We start from the raw sequence: 15,644 nt of genomic DNA, 5'->3' as shown, positions 1-15,644 counted from the left end.
GGCCTGGGGCTCCATGCAAGATCTCACCTCGTGGAGTTGCAATGATCATGAGAACGGTGAGTAATCAGCCAATAACTACACGGGAGGATCTTGTCAATGATCTCAAGGCAGCTGGGACCATAGTCACCAAGAAAACAATTGGTAACACACTACGCCGTGAAGGACTGAAATCCTGCAGCGCCCGCAAGGTCCCCCTGCCCATGCCCGTCTGAAGTTTGCCAATGAACATCTGAATGATTCAGAGGAGAACTGGGTGAAAGTGTTGTGGTCAGATGAGACCAAAATGGAGCTCTTTGGCATCAACTCAACTCGCCGTGTATAGAGGAGGAGGAATGCTGCCTATGACCCCAAGAACACCATCCCCACCGTCAAACATGGAGGTGGAAACATTAAGCTTTGGGGGTGTTTTTCTGCTAAGGGGACAGGACAACTTCACCGCATCAAAGGGACGATGGACGGGGCCATGTACCGTCAAATCTTGGGTGAGAACTTCCTTCCCTCAGCCAGGGCATTGAAAATGGGTCGTGGATGGGTATTCCAGCATGACAATGACCCAAAACACACAGCCAAGGCAACAAAGAGTTGGCTCAAGAAGAAGCACATTAAGGTCCTGGAGTGGCCTAGCCAGTCTCCAGACCTTAATCCCATAGAAAATCTGTGGAGGGAGCTGAAGGTTCGAGTTGCCAAACGTCAGCTCGAAACCTTAATGACTTGGAGAAGATCTGCAAAGAGGAGTGGGACAAAATCCCTCCTGAGATGTGGGCAAACCTGGTGGCCAACTACAAGAAACATCTGACCTCTGTGATTGCCAACAAGGGTTTTGCCACCAAGTACTAAGTAATGTTTTGCAGAGGGGTCAAATACTTATTTCCCTCATTAAAATGCAAATCAATTTATAACATTTTTGACATGCGTTTTTCTGGATTTATTTTTTGTTATTCTGTCTCTCACTGTTCAAATAAACCTACCATTGAAATTATAGACTGATCATTTCTTTGTCAGTGGGCAAACGTACAAAATCAGCAGGGGATCAAATACTTTTTTCCCTCACTGTATGGGGTAAAACAAAACATAAAGTAAAAAATACAACAGAAAATATATATACAGTGTGTGCAAATGTAGCAAGTTATGGAGGTAAGGCAATAAATAGGCCATAGTGCAAAAATAATTACAATTAGTATTAACACTGGAATGATAGATGTGCAAGAGATGATGTGCAAATAGAGATACTGGGGTGCAAATGAGCAAAATAAATAACAATATGGGGATGAGGTAGTTGGGTGGGCTAAATTCAGATGGGCTGTGTACAGGTGCAGTGATCGGTAAGGTGCTCTGACAACTGACGCTTAAAGATAGTGTATAAGAGATCCTACAAGAGGTTTTGTAGTGATTCCTATGTTGAATATGTAAAGAATATTTGCTGGTCTGTAGTTTTTAATGAGGAGCAACCAGACACTGAACTTTAATCATTTATGAAATTGCTTATTCCAGTTACTAATAAGCATGCACCCATTAAGAAATGACTGTATTTGTAATTGAAAAATGTTATCGCTGACAGGGACGAGGCATAAGGAACGGCAAATAAGTCTGGCTGCCTGCACAGCCGATTGGCAAATGTAAATTGAGAAATTATGTGACTAAACTAAACAAAAATAAGAAGAAACTGAACTATGAAACAAATATATAAAGGATGATTTGGAGCACCTTAAATTAAATGTTGTGCAAAAAGGCAAACCATTCATTGAATCAGATGGCTCAATCATCACAAAAACCCACTGATATTTCCACCTACTTTAATTATTTTTTCATTGGCAAGATTAGCAAAATTAGGCATGACATGCCAACAACAAACTCTGAACCTACACATCCATGCATACAGTGGGGAGAACAAGTATTTGATACACTGCCGATTTTGCAGGTTTTCCTACTTACAAAGCATGTAGAGGTCTGTAATTTTTATCATAGGTACACTTCAACTGTGAGAGACGGAATCTAAAACAAAAATCCAGAAAATCACATTGTATGATTTTTAAGTAATTAATTTGCATTTTATTGCATGACATAAGTATTTGATACATCAGAAAAGCAGAACTTAATATTTGGGACAGAAACCTTTGTTTGCAATTACAGAGATCATACGTTTCCTGTAGGTCTTGACCAGGTTTGCACACACTGCAGCAGGGATTTTGGCCCACTCCTCCATACAGACCTTCTCCAGATCCTTCAGTTTTCGGGGCTGTCGCTGGGCAATACGGACTTTCAGCTCCCTCCAAAGATTTTATATTGGGTTCAGGTCTGGAGACTGGCTAGGCCACTCCAGGACCTTGAGATGCCTCTTACAGAGCCACTCCTTAGTTGCCCTGGCTGTGTGTTTCGGGTCGTTGTCATGCTGGAAGACCCAGCCACGACCCATCTTCAATGCTCTTACTGAGGGAAGGAGGTTGTTGGCCAAGATCTCGCGATACATGGCCCCATCCATCCTCCCCTCAATACGGTGCAGTTGTCCTGTCCCCTTTGCAGAAAAGCATCCCCAAAGAATGATGTTTCCACCTCCATGCTTCACGGTTGGGATGGTGTTCTTGGGGTTGTACTCATCCTTCTTCTTTCTCGAAACACGGCGAGTGGAGTTTAGACCAAAAAGCTATATTTTTGTCTCATCAGACCACATGACCTTCTCCCATTCTTCCTCTGGATCATCCAGATGGTCATTGGCAAACTTCAGACGGGCCTGGACATGCGCTGGCTTGAGCAGAGGGACCTTGCGTGCGCTGCAGGATTTTAATCCATGACGGCGTAGTGTGTTACTAATGGTTTTCTTTGAGACTGTTGTCCCAGCTCTCTTCAGGTCATTGACCAGGTCCTGCCGTGTAGTTCTGGGCTGATCCCTCACCTTCCTCATGATCATTGATGCCCCACGAGGTGAGATCTTGCATGGAGCCCCAGACCGAGGGTGATTGACCGTCATCTTGAACTTCTTCCATTTTCTAATAATTGCGCCAACAGTTGTTGCCTTCTCACCAAGCTGCTTGCCTATTGTCCTGCAGCCCATCCCAGCCTTGTGCAGGTCTACAATTTTATCCCTGATGTCCTTACACAGCTCTCTGGTCTTGGCCATTGTGGAGAGGTTGGAGTCTGTTTGATTGAGTGTGTGGACAGGTGTCTTTTATACAGGTAACGAGTTCAAACAGGTGCAGTTAATACAGGTAATGAGTGGAGAACAGGAGGGCTTCTTAAAGAAAAACTAACAGGTCTGTGAGAGCCGGAATTCTTAATGGTTGGTAGGTGATCAAATACTTATGTCATGCAATAAAATGCAAATTAATTACTTAAAAATCATACAATGTGATTTTCTGGATTTTTGTTTTAGATTCCGTCTCTCACAGTTGAAGTGTACCTATGATAAAAAATTACAGACCTCTACATGCTTTGTAAGTAGGAAAACCTGCAAAATCGGCAGTGTATCAAATACTTGTTCTCCCCACTGTAACTGACCAAATTATGAAAGACAAGCATCGTAATTTTGAATTCTGTGAAGTGAGTGGGGAAGAGGTGAAACAATTATTGTTGTCTATCAACAATGACAAGCCACCTGGGACTGACAACTTGGATGGAAAATTACTGAGGATAATAGCAGACTATATTGCCACTCCTATTTGCCATCTCTTCAATATAAGCCTACAGGAAAGTATGTGCCCTTAGGCCTGGAGGGAAGCAAAAGTAATTCCGCTACCCAATAGCAAAGCACCCTTTACTGGTTCAAACAGCCGACCAATTAGCCTGCTAGCAAAAATTATGTTTGACCTGATACAATGCTATTTCACAGTAAACTAATTAACAACAGACATTCAGCACGCTTATAGGGAAGGGCACTCAACATGTACGGCACTTACATAAATGAATGATGATTGGCTGAAAATTTTTTATAATAAGAAGATTGTAGGAGCTGTTTTGTTAAGACTTCAGTGCAGCTTTTGACATTATCGTCATAGTTTGCTGCTGAAAAAAAGTATGTGTTATGGCTTTACATCATCTTTAATGGAAGCCTCTCCAACATAGTCCAGGTAGAGTTGGGAATACCCCAGGGCAGCTGTTTAGGCCCCTTACCCTTTTCTATTTTCACTAATGACCTGCCATTGGCACTGAGTAAAGCTTGTGTGTCCATGTATGCTGATGACTGAACATTATACACGTCAGATACCACAGCAAGTGAAATCATTGCAACACTTAACAAAGAGCTGCAGTCAGTTTTAGAATGGGTGGCAAGTTATACGCTAGTCATAAATATTTCAAAAACTAAAAGCATTGTTTTTGGGACAAATAATTGACTAAACTCTAAACCTCAACTATATCTTGTAATGAATAATGTCGAAACTGAGCAAGTTGAGTTGACTAAACTGCTTGGTGTAACCATGGATTGTAAACTGTCATGGTCAAAACATATTGATGCAATGGTAGCTAAGATGCGGAGAGGTCTGTCTGTAATAAAGCACTGCTCTGCTTTCTTGACATCGCTATCAACAAAACAAGTCCTACAGGCCCTAGTTTTATCGCACCTGGACTACTGCCCAGTCATATAGTCAAGTTCCACAAAGAGGGACATAGGCAAATTATAGTTGGCCCAAAATAGAGAAACATGGCTGGCCCTTAAATGTTCACGGAGAGCTAACATCAATAACATGCATGTCAATCCCTCCTGGCTCAAAGTAGAGGAGAGATTGACTGCATCACTACTTGTCTTTGTGAGAGGTATTGACATGTTGAAAGCACCGAGCTGTCTGTTAAACGACAAGCACATAGCTCAGACCCCCATACATACCCCACAAGACATGCAACCAAGGGTCTCTTCACAGTCCCCAAGTCCAGAACAGACTCTGGGAAATGCACAGTACTACATAGAGCCATAACTACATTGAACTCTACTCCACATCAAGTAACTCAAGCGAGTAGCAAAATCTGATTTTAAAAAACGGATAACACTACATCTTATGGAACAATGTACACACATAGGCACACACACACACGCACGCTAACACACACAATCTACACACATGTATACTGTAATGTTGTAATATTGTTGTATTGTGGTATTATACATTTTGTATTGTAGATATGTAGTGGTAGAGTAGTGGTGTAATAATGTGTTGTATGATGTACTGTTTTTTTTTTGTGATGTAATTGCCTTAATCTTGTTCAGACCCCAGGAAGATTAGCTGCTGCCTGGGCGGCAGCGAATAGACCCAGTCGGTATTAGATAGAACATTGTGACTCTGACCACCTGTTGGGAAAACAACATGTGGTTACCTAGGTTACCCCATTGGCTCACAGCAAAAACTTGACCTTCTTTAAACAAAATGTTCTTGTTGTCTGTTTTAGTCAATTACAAAACTACATTTAAGAAAAGTACAACATGTCTAAAGATTACTTTTTCATATTGCCTGCTCCCTAGTGTTCTCACTCCTCATTAAAACATATTATTATCGGGCTTCCCTCAAGCCCCTTTTAATGACGGTGCTTGTATCCACTTGAGTGAGTGCAAGCTAGCTAGCTACCGACCGAAACATTAAGCTAGCCAAGACCAACAACACAAACAAATAGACTATACAGCTACAAGTAGTGAGTGGAGTTACAAACTGACTGTACTTAACAAGTTAAATGTCTTACCTGTGATTAAATGTTTTCTACACACATAGCTATGACTAGCCTACTTGGACACCGTGACCCTACATTTCCCACTCTCCCACACCGAATAACCTGAAGACACAGGGCTCTTCTCGAAGGCACTATTTCGCTACGTGGGAGTATTGCGAACCGTAGGTTGTGATTTTTGACCTGGCTACATGTACATTGAACAACATGGCAGCTTTTCGGCATGTTTTGTTATTTCTGTATATTTCCCCTCTCTTACAATGGGGGTCAATATAAATAATGTTGGTTTTCCCCAATATGTGGGCGTGGTCGAGGGGAATTCCTTATTATTACGTGAATACCGACTTGGACTATAGGGATCCTTACAAATACGAGTCAGGTTAAGGATCACAAAAAACTCTCTAGGCATTGTTCTTAGCCCCGGGCTATCTTAGCCGCAGGCTAGACTGGCCCTGGACTAGCTTAGCCTGTGTTCACACAAGCATTTGTTAACCCTGGGCTAAGCTTTAGCCCCGGCTAAGGATTCACACTTGTATTCCAAAGCCCTGGGCTAACGGACAAACACAACATGCGACCAACATTATTATATCTATGACATGCGGCCAATGTCATAAGCAATAAGACATTTATTACCACATGATTTCCTCTTGCTTCTAGTCCAGCATTTGCTTTCCAACAGTGATGGTTTGTATTGTAATGACCTGACTAGATCATAAAAGAACAACTGTCCAGACAGAGGATTGAGTTTACGAATGGACGGTTTATTAAACCAACTTTACACAGGCTACTGTTTGGCCGTAGCCCACGCCAAATAAATGAAAGATAACCCACAAGCCAATCGTGACCTTCTCTTGTGAAGCCCAGACGTAAAAAAGAGAGAGAACAAAGGCTCAACCTGGTCTTAACTTCCAATGCTCCATCCCCCTGCCCAACCCCCCTCCACGCCACTCCGCCAACCGCCAGGATGCCCGGCATCAGAACATTCCAGGCATTCCCGTGATTGGCAGATAGCAGGTTGATTGACATGTCGGACCCCGCGAACACTGGGTACTGGTAGGTACAACACAACCATCTACTAGCCTAACACATAACACACAGCTGTCTGTGCGGGTCGCTACACAGCCCCCCCACCACAAAGTCCCTCGTCCCCGAGGGAACAAACAAAGTCTCTGAAGCGACCCGGAGGTCTCCTTTGCCTGCGTGGCTGTGATGGCCGCAGAGTGCCCCTCTGGGAACCAGGGGATGAAGGCAAGGACATGGGGGACAAGGAAGCGGGAACGGGTAATACAGTCCGTGGCTCTGGGGAACCACGCGGTGACACAGGGGGAGTGGGCTGTCTGGAGCCTTGTCTGCGGCACCTGGGGGTGGGTGCCTGGAGAATGTCATTGCCAGAGCGGGGAATTGTGGGGGTTCCTGGGGTTTGGGGAGAAGAGGCCCCTCTATATGGGGCTAACCTGTCCCGGTGCAGTGTCACCTTTCTCCCCCTGGGAGGAAGCTGCACCCGGTAAACAACCTCCCCTACCCTCTCCAGGACACTGCAGGGTCCCACCCAGTGACTGTCCAACTTGGGGCATCTGCCTTTTTTCCTTAGCGGGCTGTAGACCCAGACCAGCTCCCCAGCCACAAAGTGCCTTCCCCGGGTGTGCACGTCATAGTTCCTCTTCTGCCTCACACCTGCATTCAGCAGCTGCTCTCTGGCGAAGGTGTGGGCTGACTCCAGGCGGTCCTGGAGTCTCCGGGCATACTCAGGCCCCGGGGAAACATGAGGGCTATCCAGGGGCCGACCAAACGCCATCTCCGCAGGGGTACGGATCTCTCTCCCCAGCATGAGGAGGGCAGGCGTGCAGGAGGTGGAGTCTTGGACAGCGGAGCGGCATGCCATGAGGACCATAGGCAGGTGCTTGTCCCAGTCACGCTGGTGTTTGGAAGAGACGATGGCCAGCTGCTGTCCAAGCGTTTTGTTGAAGCGCTCCACAAGGCCATCACTTTGAGGATGGAAATGAGTAGTGCGGGTCTTGTGCATACCCAGCCTCTCACACATGGTGGCGAACACACGGGACTCAAAGTTTCTGCCTTGGTCGCTGTGGATGGACTCTGCAGCTCCAAACCTGCTGAACATCCCCGCTGTCAGGGCGTCGACGATGGTCTCTGCCTCCTGGTCAGGCAGAGCATAGGCCTCGGGCCATTTTGTGAAATAGTCCATGGCCGTGAGCACCCAGCGGTTTCCACTGTCTGTGGTGGGGAACGGCCCAACTACATCCACTCCCACCCTCTCCATGGGAGCCCCCACTGGGAACTGTTGGAGCTGAGCATGAGAGCGGCCTGGGGGGCCCTTTCTCGCTGTGCAGTTGTCACAGCGGCGGCAAAAGTCTTCCACATCCCTCTTGTGCTGCCCCCAGTAAAAGCCCTGACGGAGGCGGCGCAGTGTTTTTGTGACCCCAAAGTGTCCAGTCCCCACCCCCCCATGAGTACTCTGGAGCACAGCCTCCCGCAATGCTTTTGGGACCACCACCTGCCACCTCTCCTCCCCCGTAGCTGACTCCTTCCATGCCCGCTGTAACACGCCATCAGCCAGCCGCAGTCGCTCAAACTTTGACCACAACCCTTTGGTCGCGAGTGAGAGCGCTGTCACCTCTTCCCATGGTGGCCTCACCTGCGCCTCTACCCACTGTAGCACTGGCTGTAGGTCTGTGTCCCGTCCCTGCTGCTGCCCCCATTCAGCCACGTCGACAGTCTGCAGCTCACAGCAGACAGGCCCGCTTGCCCGACACACTGTGGCACAGACCCCCTCCTCTGCACCCAGCTCTCTCTCCCGTCCCTCTCTCCATTCACAGTGGCGGCAGCCGTCTGCAGTACAGGGCCGACGGGACATGGCGTCGGCGTTGGAGTGGCGTGCCCCTGCCCTGTGCACCACCGTGAAGTCATACGGCTGAAGCTCCTCCAACCAGCGTGCCACCTGCCCCTCTGGCTCTCTGAAAGACATGAGCCACTGGAGAGCAGAGTGGTCAGTCCTTACAGTAAAGGGCAGACCACCCAGGTAGTACTTGAAGTGTTTGACGGAAGCCACAACAGCCAAGAGCTCCCGCCGGGTGACACAGTAGCGGCGCTCATGTTTGTCAAATGTTTTGCTGAAGTACGCCACCGCTCTCTCCCCCTCTGGCCCCACCTGGGCCAGCACCCCACCCATGCCCACATTGCTCGCGTCTGTGTCCAGGATAAAGGGCAATGTGAGGTCAGGGGGGGCGAGCACGGGGGCCTCGATCAGTGCACGTTTGAGGGTGTTGAACGCCTCCTCACACTCCACTGTCCAAGTGAAAGCCTTGTCCTTCGGCAGCAGGCGGTTCAGTGGAGCAGCAACGCTTGAGAAGCCCCGTACAAACCTCCTGTAGTACGAGGCCAGGCCCAGGAAGCTCTTCAGCTGACGCTGGTCGGTGGGGGTGGGCCAGTCTCTGACAGCCGCTACCTTGTCCTCCATGGTGCTGATCCCCTCCTTCCCCACTCGGTGGCCCAAGAAGGACACCTCTCTCCTCATGAAGTGGCACTTCTCGGGGTGGAGCTTCAGACCTGCGGCAGCCACCCTCTCCAGCACACACCGTAGCGCCCCCAGGGCTGACTGGAAGGAGCTGCCATGGGCCAGGATGTCATCGAGGTATACCAGACACTGCTGTCGGGGGATGCCATCCAGCACCCTGTCCATCAAACGCTCAAAAGTAGCTGGAGCGTTGCACAGGCCAAAGCACAGGACCTTGAACTGCCAGTGTCCTCTGTTAGTGGAGAACGCAGTTTTGGCTCTGGCCTCTGGGGAGAGGGGCACCTGCCAGTAGCCACTGCGGAGGTCTAGTGAGGAGAACCAGGAGGACCCCCTAACCAGGTCCAGCGACTCATCGATACGTGGTATGGGGTATGAGTCCTTCCTGGTTACCTCATTCAGCCGCCTGTAGTCCGCACAGAACCTCAGCTTGCCCCCCTTCTTCGGAACCATGACGACTGGCGCCGCCCAGGGGCTGTCTGAGGGCTCAATGAAGTCTGCCCGCTGCATCTCCAACACAGCCTTGTCTGCCGCCTCCTGGCGTGCCAGCGGGATACGGCGGGGACGCATCTTGATAGGTCGAGCATCACCTGTGTCGATCTCATGCTGCACCAGATGAGTCTGACCCACCTCTTCCTCACTCAGCGCAAAGCTGTCTCTGAATTCAAACAGCAACTGCCTCAACCGTTCCTGCTGCTCGGAGTCAAGACCAACACAGTTCCTCCCCCATATCTCCCTCACTGCAGACAGTGTCCTCTCCCCTCCCATCTGGGGTAGCTGGGCTGGGGGGGCGCGGCCCGGGCTCACAGAGGGCTGTGTCGTGGATGTAGCTGGGGGAATGTAACACAACGCCGTAGGTGACAGGGGGGCTGGGGAAAAGTCACACCCAGATGTGGGGGAGGGGGGGCAGCCATGAGTCTCTGCTGCTTTAACTGTTGGAGTAAAGGGTTTGTTGGGTTGAGTGAATGTGACATTAGGGGCCATGGTGACCTCCGGCCCTCCCTGGAAGCTCAGTGTGCCCCTATTTAGGTCTAACTGGCAGCCTGTGCTCCTAAGAAAGTCCAACCCCAGGATACAAGGGTCCTGCACAGCCGCCACCCACACAGGATGACGCACAGTCCTGCCCCCTACTGACAGAGTCATTATTCCCTTCCCTTTCATGGGTGCCAGCTCACCTGTGACTGTGCGGAGCTGCACAGTTGTAGGCTCACACTGAGTCCAACCTGGCACAATATCTGGCCTCACCAGGGTTACTGTGGACCCAGTGTCCACCAGGGCGGAGCAGGGCACCCCCTCCACAGTGACAGGGACATGACAAAAGTCCCCAACACAGGTCCGGCCCACCACAACAACAAGCTCCATCCGCATGCCCTCGTCTGCTTCTGTGGGAAGTGGAGCCTTGCTTCCCCGTCTGTGCCGGTGGGCTCCTCCTGAAGAAGATGGTGGTTGGGATAGAAAGCCAGGGGTCCGCACTACCCGGTCTATGCGGACCCCGAGCCGTTTCCCTGAGCTCTGGGGGACATGGGGCAATCTCTGCGCAGATGGCCTGGCTGGCCACAACCCCAGCAGACCCTGGGACCAGGGCGTGTGTTTCGTGCCGCCTGTAGCGACACAGCACGAATGAGTTCTGTCATTTCAGCCACCCATGCAGGCTTTTCCGGCTCCGGGCTGCTCTGCCCCCCAGCTCGCACAGAGGGTCTGTCTCCCTGCACCCCCACCAAAGCCCCAGCTGAAGCCCCAGCCCACACCAGCTCCCTCTCCAAAGCCATCTCCAAGGCTACCTGCAATGACTCAGGATGAGCCAGCTGGGTCTGTATGCGCAGCTCCGTAGGAGAGAGCGCCTGTATGAACTGGTCCCGTGCTAGCTCGCTCTGCACGGAGGGGGGCATGTGAGCATATGCCCGCCGAGAGAGGCTCTCAATGTCATTAGCTAGCACCCGTAGAGGCTCTCCAGGCTGCCTGCGTCTATCACTCAGTTCGGAGCGCAGTAGCCCGGGCTGTACACACTGTCCATAGCGCCTCCTCAGTGCTCCCACTAAAGCACCATAATCACGTCTGTCCTCGGGGCTAATCAATATCAAACAGGCCAGAGCTTCATCCGTGAGGCATAAAGCCAACTGCAGTGCCCTATCTTCATCAGACCACCCCCTAAAATGAGCTAACAGTTCAAACTGAGCATGAAAAGCTTCCCAATCCGCCTTACCGGAATACTTCGGGGTCTTAACGGATACGGACGCAGCCGGGAACTGGGCGCCGCCATGTTTGTTTACATCCTGAGCCCCAGATTCCTCGTCACGCCGCGTCGACGTCACCCCTTCGGTCCGCCCACCAGAATCCGCGCGAAACACAGTCGACGAAGCACTCATGCCCGCTTCAGCCGCCATCACTCTAACGTCCTCCCTCAAGCGGCCTCTGGGCTCCGATGCCCTGGCGATCTCCTCAGCCAGAACCCCCGACGTCCATGCACACGCACCTCCTTGGCCATAATCGTCCCCTACCTCCACCTTCACTTTCGGATTCCCTCGAAGCATCTTCAACCCCCGTTCTCACCTACGGTAGCTAGCCACAGAAGTCAGCTAGCTAGCTGGCTAACTTTTATCACCGTTTTTACTTCTGACACCAATGTAATGACCTGACTAGATCATAAAATAACAACTGTCCAGACAGAGGATTGAGTTTACGAATGGACGGTTTATTAAACCAACTTTACACAGGCTACTGTTTGGCCGTAGCCCACGCCAAATAAATGAAAGATAACCCACAAGCCAATCGTGACCTTCTCTTGTGAAGCCCAGACGTAAAAAAGAGAGAGAACAAAGGCTCAACCTGGTCTTAACTTCCAATGCTCCATCCCCCTGCCCAACCCCCCTCCACGCCACTCCGCCAACCGCCAGGATGCCCGGCATCAGAACATTCCAGGCATTCCCGTGATTGGCAGATAGCAGGTTGATTGACATGTCGGACCCCGCGAACACTGGGTACTGGTAGGTACAACACAACCATCTACTAGCCTAACACATAACACACAGCTGTCTGTGCGGGTTGCTACAGTATAAACATTGCGGTCTGCCTGTCTAACCTTGGAAACAATGTTTTACTTTTGAAATTCGATCTCGTCCCTGCAGGTCTACAGAGAATGCTGTGCACGAACGAAACATCAAAATAACTTTTCTGATCCAGGCGAAATCATGCAACAATATATTATCATGGATATATCCAATTAAATGTCAATAAAAAACGACGAAAATTGAGCATTTGCTGCCCTTCCAGCTGTAGAGTTTGTAGCTTTAGTTGGCATAGCAACCATTTTTGTTAGGCATAGCAACCAATGTTTTTGCACAGATGAAAAGTATTTTGGGTTTTGTCCTCAGATGGAAGGTTGAAATAGTATGAATTTACTAAATAATGTGCAGAATGCATTAGAGGCATCATCAGTGACAGTGCAGCTTTTGTGATGGACAGTGAGAATTCTAGGAGCAGGGCCAGCTAGCCCTGGGCTAAGGTTGGTGCTAGCCGACTTTAGAATGTGCAAGTGTGAACACTCGCTTAACCCCGGGCTACAATCTCCCTAAACCCAGGGCTAAAATCCCACCTTCTGCAAACTTGAGAGAAGTCTACACAGAAACAATATAACCAAATATCTAATAAGAAATTACCGCAGTGCATATTCACGTCAGAAAAATATCCAACTTTTGTAGGTAGCCATTGTAGTAAGTCATTTGAGTTTCCATTTTTGTTTTGGCTTAACATTTACATAGTCCATGGTATTTCCGTTTTCAAAACATTATGGAAATTGTTAGAGAAGGTGAGGCTGATAGTGCAGAGGCAGCAGTTGTGCTGAGATAGGGCTGTATCAGGCTGCCAGCCTGACCCAGATAGAGACAGTGTCAGGGGATGCTCTCCATCTCAACAGCACTGTAGTGGCTTCCTGGAGTTATCTGCTAATGCCTGTCTGGAGACTGGGAAAGTATACCTTTTATAAACACTATTGGATTCAGTTTTTTCTCTCTCCCTCTGATGACAACAAATACAAACACAAAGTGAAGAAAGAGAAAAGTTTTGTCTAATCTCTGAGGAAGCTTCCTGTAAGTTTACTACTTCCTGCAGACTTGTCACTTTTGAAGTAGTAAATATCTACAAATGGATTCCACTTTGCAGTCTGTCAATACAAGACAAATGGATTCCGCTTTGCAGTCTGTCAATACAAGACAAATGCAGCTTAGGCTGAAGTTCAGAGACATAAAGCCCATGGTGGATAGGGGCCCTTGGCAGTGAGGTGAATGATAAGTGGAGTCCTGCTGGTCAGCTGGTAGATCATGAAGGGTGCTGCCATTAGTAGGCCATAAAAGAGACCAAGCACATGTTTCATACAATAAAAGGGACCAGTCATGTACTGTAGCAGAGTCGTGGACTGAACTTCACTGGTAAGACTCATGCAAGATAAGAAAGTGTGAAACGGAGGGATAAGAAAAGGTGGGCTATACACATGTGGGAGATTTGACACAGAGACAGAAATGATTATGTAGTGATGTGGACTGAAGAGGGCTTGAGGGGATTCTAACCTGAGGTGTCATCCCATGACAGAGGTACAGAATGGGGACATTGTCGGTGTCCGGCCCCTGGTCCAGACACAGGTCAGTCTTCAGAGAGTTCTTCAGCTGAGGGAGGAAATGAACACAAAGGGAGTCATAATTTGATATGTCACTCAATCGGCTAGTTCAGGGAAAGGTTAACTGTGTGACAGAGAATCGATGAGACCTTGAGATGATTCAAATATTCCTGCTATCACAGCGCCCTATTCAATCAAACCAGAGAGCAGGTTTCCAGTATAACTTCAAAACAACACAGAGGGAACACTTTTCTGTTCTTTGCAGAACAACATGACATAGAACATAAATGGGACTTGTAATCCAAACATGAAGCCTTGTGTTTGCGCAGTATTTCTTTTAAAGATCTAATCAACAGGTTTGTGTGAGGAGAGGGGAGGTACTCTGGAGACTGGGATGGGTGGCTGGGCAGATTTAATGTGTTTGCCTTTGCTGTGCGTGAGGACAGGATTAGGTACAGACATGACATTACAAGGACACAGCCAGAGACTGTGCCTGTCAACTCCCCACTGGCACAGGATATGTCTCATTCCGTCAGCTGGTCATTAAAAAGCCAGGGAGCACATAAAATACTCTTCAGGGACTGTACATGATGGAATAAAGTCTGACAGACAACGTATAAAAATGTCACTCAGGTTCCATGAAGTGAAAAAATAATAACGTGCAAGGTTCATGTATGAGTGAATAAAACCTGGGGCTGCTTGTCAGTGTGGTGTGTAGCATGACCTTTGACCTCAAATGCTATTCTGAACACAGTCTGCATTCTGGATAATGAATTCTCCGACAAAAATGATTGACAAGTTCATGAAATGCACCTAGCAAATGCAGAGTAATGAGGACATGCTATTTTTGAACCCATTTACTCCTTGAGTTAATTTTAATATGGCTGACCTATTTTCCTCTCTGTATCGTTCTACCTTTCATAATAATATGGAAATACAGAGAAGGAAACCAACCATAAAATGAAGACCGTACTCCAATGAGACCGCTTTTTGGGTGTGTCACTGTAGATCCAGGCATATTGCACTGATGCACTGTGGCCACACAGAAATAAAGCTGTTTGTGTTGAACATGAATTGCTAATATAAATACTGCCAGCGTGCCCTCATGGCCAGAATACAAATTCAGAAACATTTGTCTAGCATTGCTGAGAATTCCATTTGGCCACACAGGCAGATCTCTGTGAGAGGAGGTGACATAAAACACGCACTGCTCACCAGCCCCACCACTGCACAGCAATATGTGCATACTCAATGGTATACCCTCATAAATACACATTTCACTGTTTCTTACATCAGCGTGCACAATGCTCTGGTCGTGTGTGCATAGACTACACAATAGACAACCTTTTATACACTGAGTATACCAAACAATATTGAGTTGTACCCCACCTTTTGCCCTCAGAACAGCCTCAATTCACCGGGGCATGGCCTCTACAAGGTGTCGAAAGCGTTCCACCGGGATGTTGGCCCATGTTGACTCCAATGCTTCCCACAGTTGTGTCAAGTTGGCTGGATGTCCTTTGGGTGGTGGACCATTCTTTATAAACACGGGAAACTGTTGAGCGTCAAAAACCCAGCAGTGTTGCAGTTCTTGACACAAACAGGTGCGCCTGGCACCTACAACCATACCCCGTTCAAAGGCACTTAAATATTTTGTCTTGCCCATTCATCCACTGAATGGCACACATACACAATCCGTCTCAATTGTCTCACAATCTACACTGATTGAAGTGGATTAAACAAGTGACATCAATAAGGGATCATAGCTTTCACCTGGATTCACCTGGTCTGTCTATGTCATGGAAAGAGCAGGTTCTTAATGTTTTGTATACTCAGTGTAAGTGCATACTACACAATGGT

At 48.4% G+C, this 15,644-nt stretch overlaps 1 protein-coding gene across 1 annotated transcript in view; it reads right to left on the bottom strand.

The window, feature by feature from the left end:
* The window catches only part of LOC311127758 (polypeptide N-acetylgalactosaminyltransferase 18-like), a 105,880-nt gene that overhangs the window by 23,859 nt on the left and 66,377 nt on the right, over positions 1 to 15,644 (bottom strand). Inside the window, exon 9 of the mRNA XM_084159631.1 lies at positions 13,738 to 13,833. Within this exon, the coding sequence (XP_084015757.1) occupies positions 13,738 to 13,833 (96 nt within the window). The remainder of the gene's footprint in view (positions 1 to 13,737; positions 13,834 to 15,644) is intronic.

This window comes from Coregonus lavaretus, assembly GCF_964263955.1.
Source record: "Coregonus lavaretus genome assembly, chromosome: 4".
Taxonomy (NCBI): Eukaryota; Metazoa; Chordata; class Actinopteri; order Salmoniformes; family Salmonidae; genus Coregonus; species Coregonus lavaretus.
The sequence above is the reverse complement of the archived record's forward strand: the minus strand, read 5'-3'. Positions and strand labels throughout refer to the sequence as shown.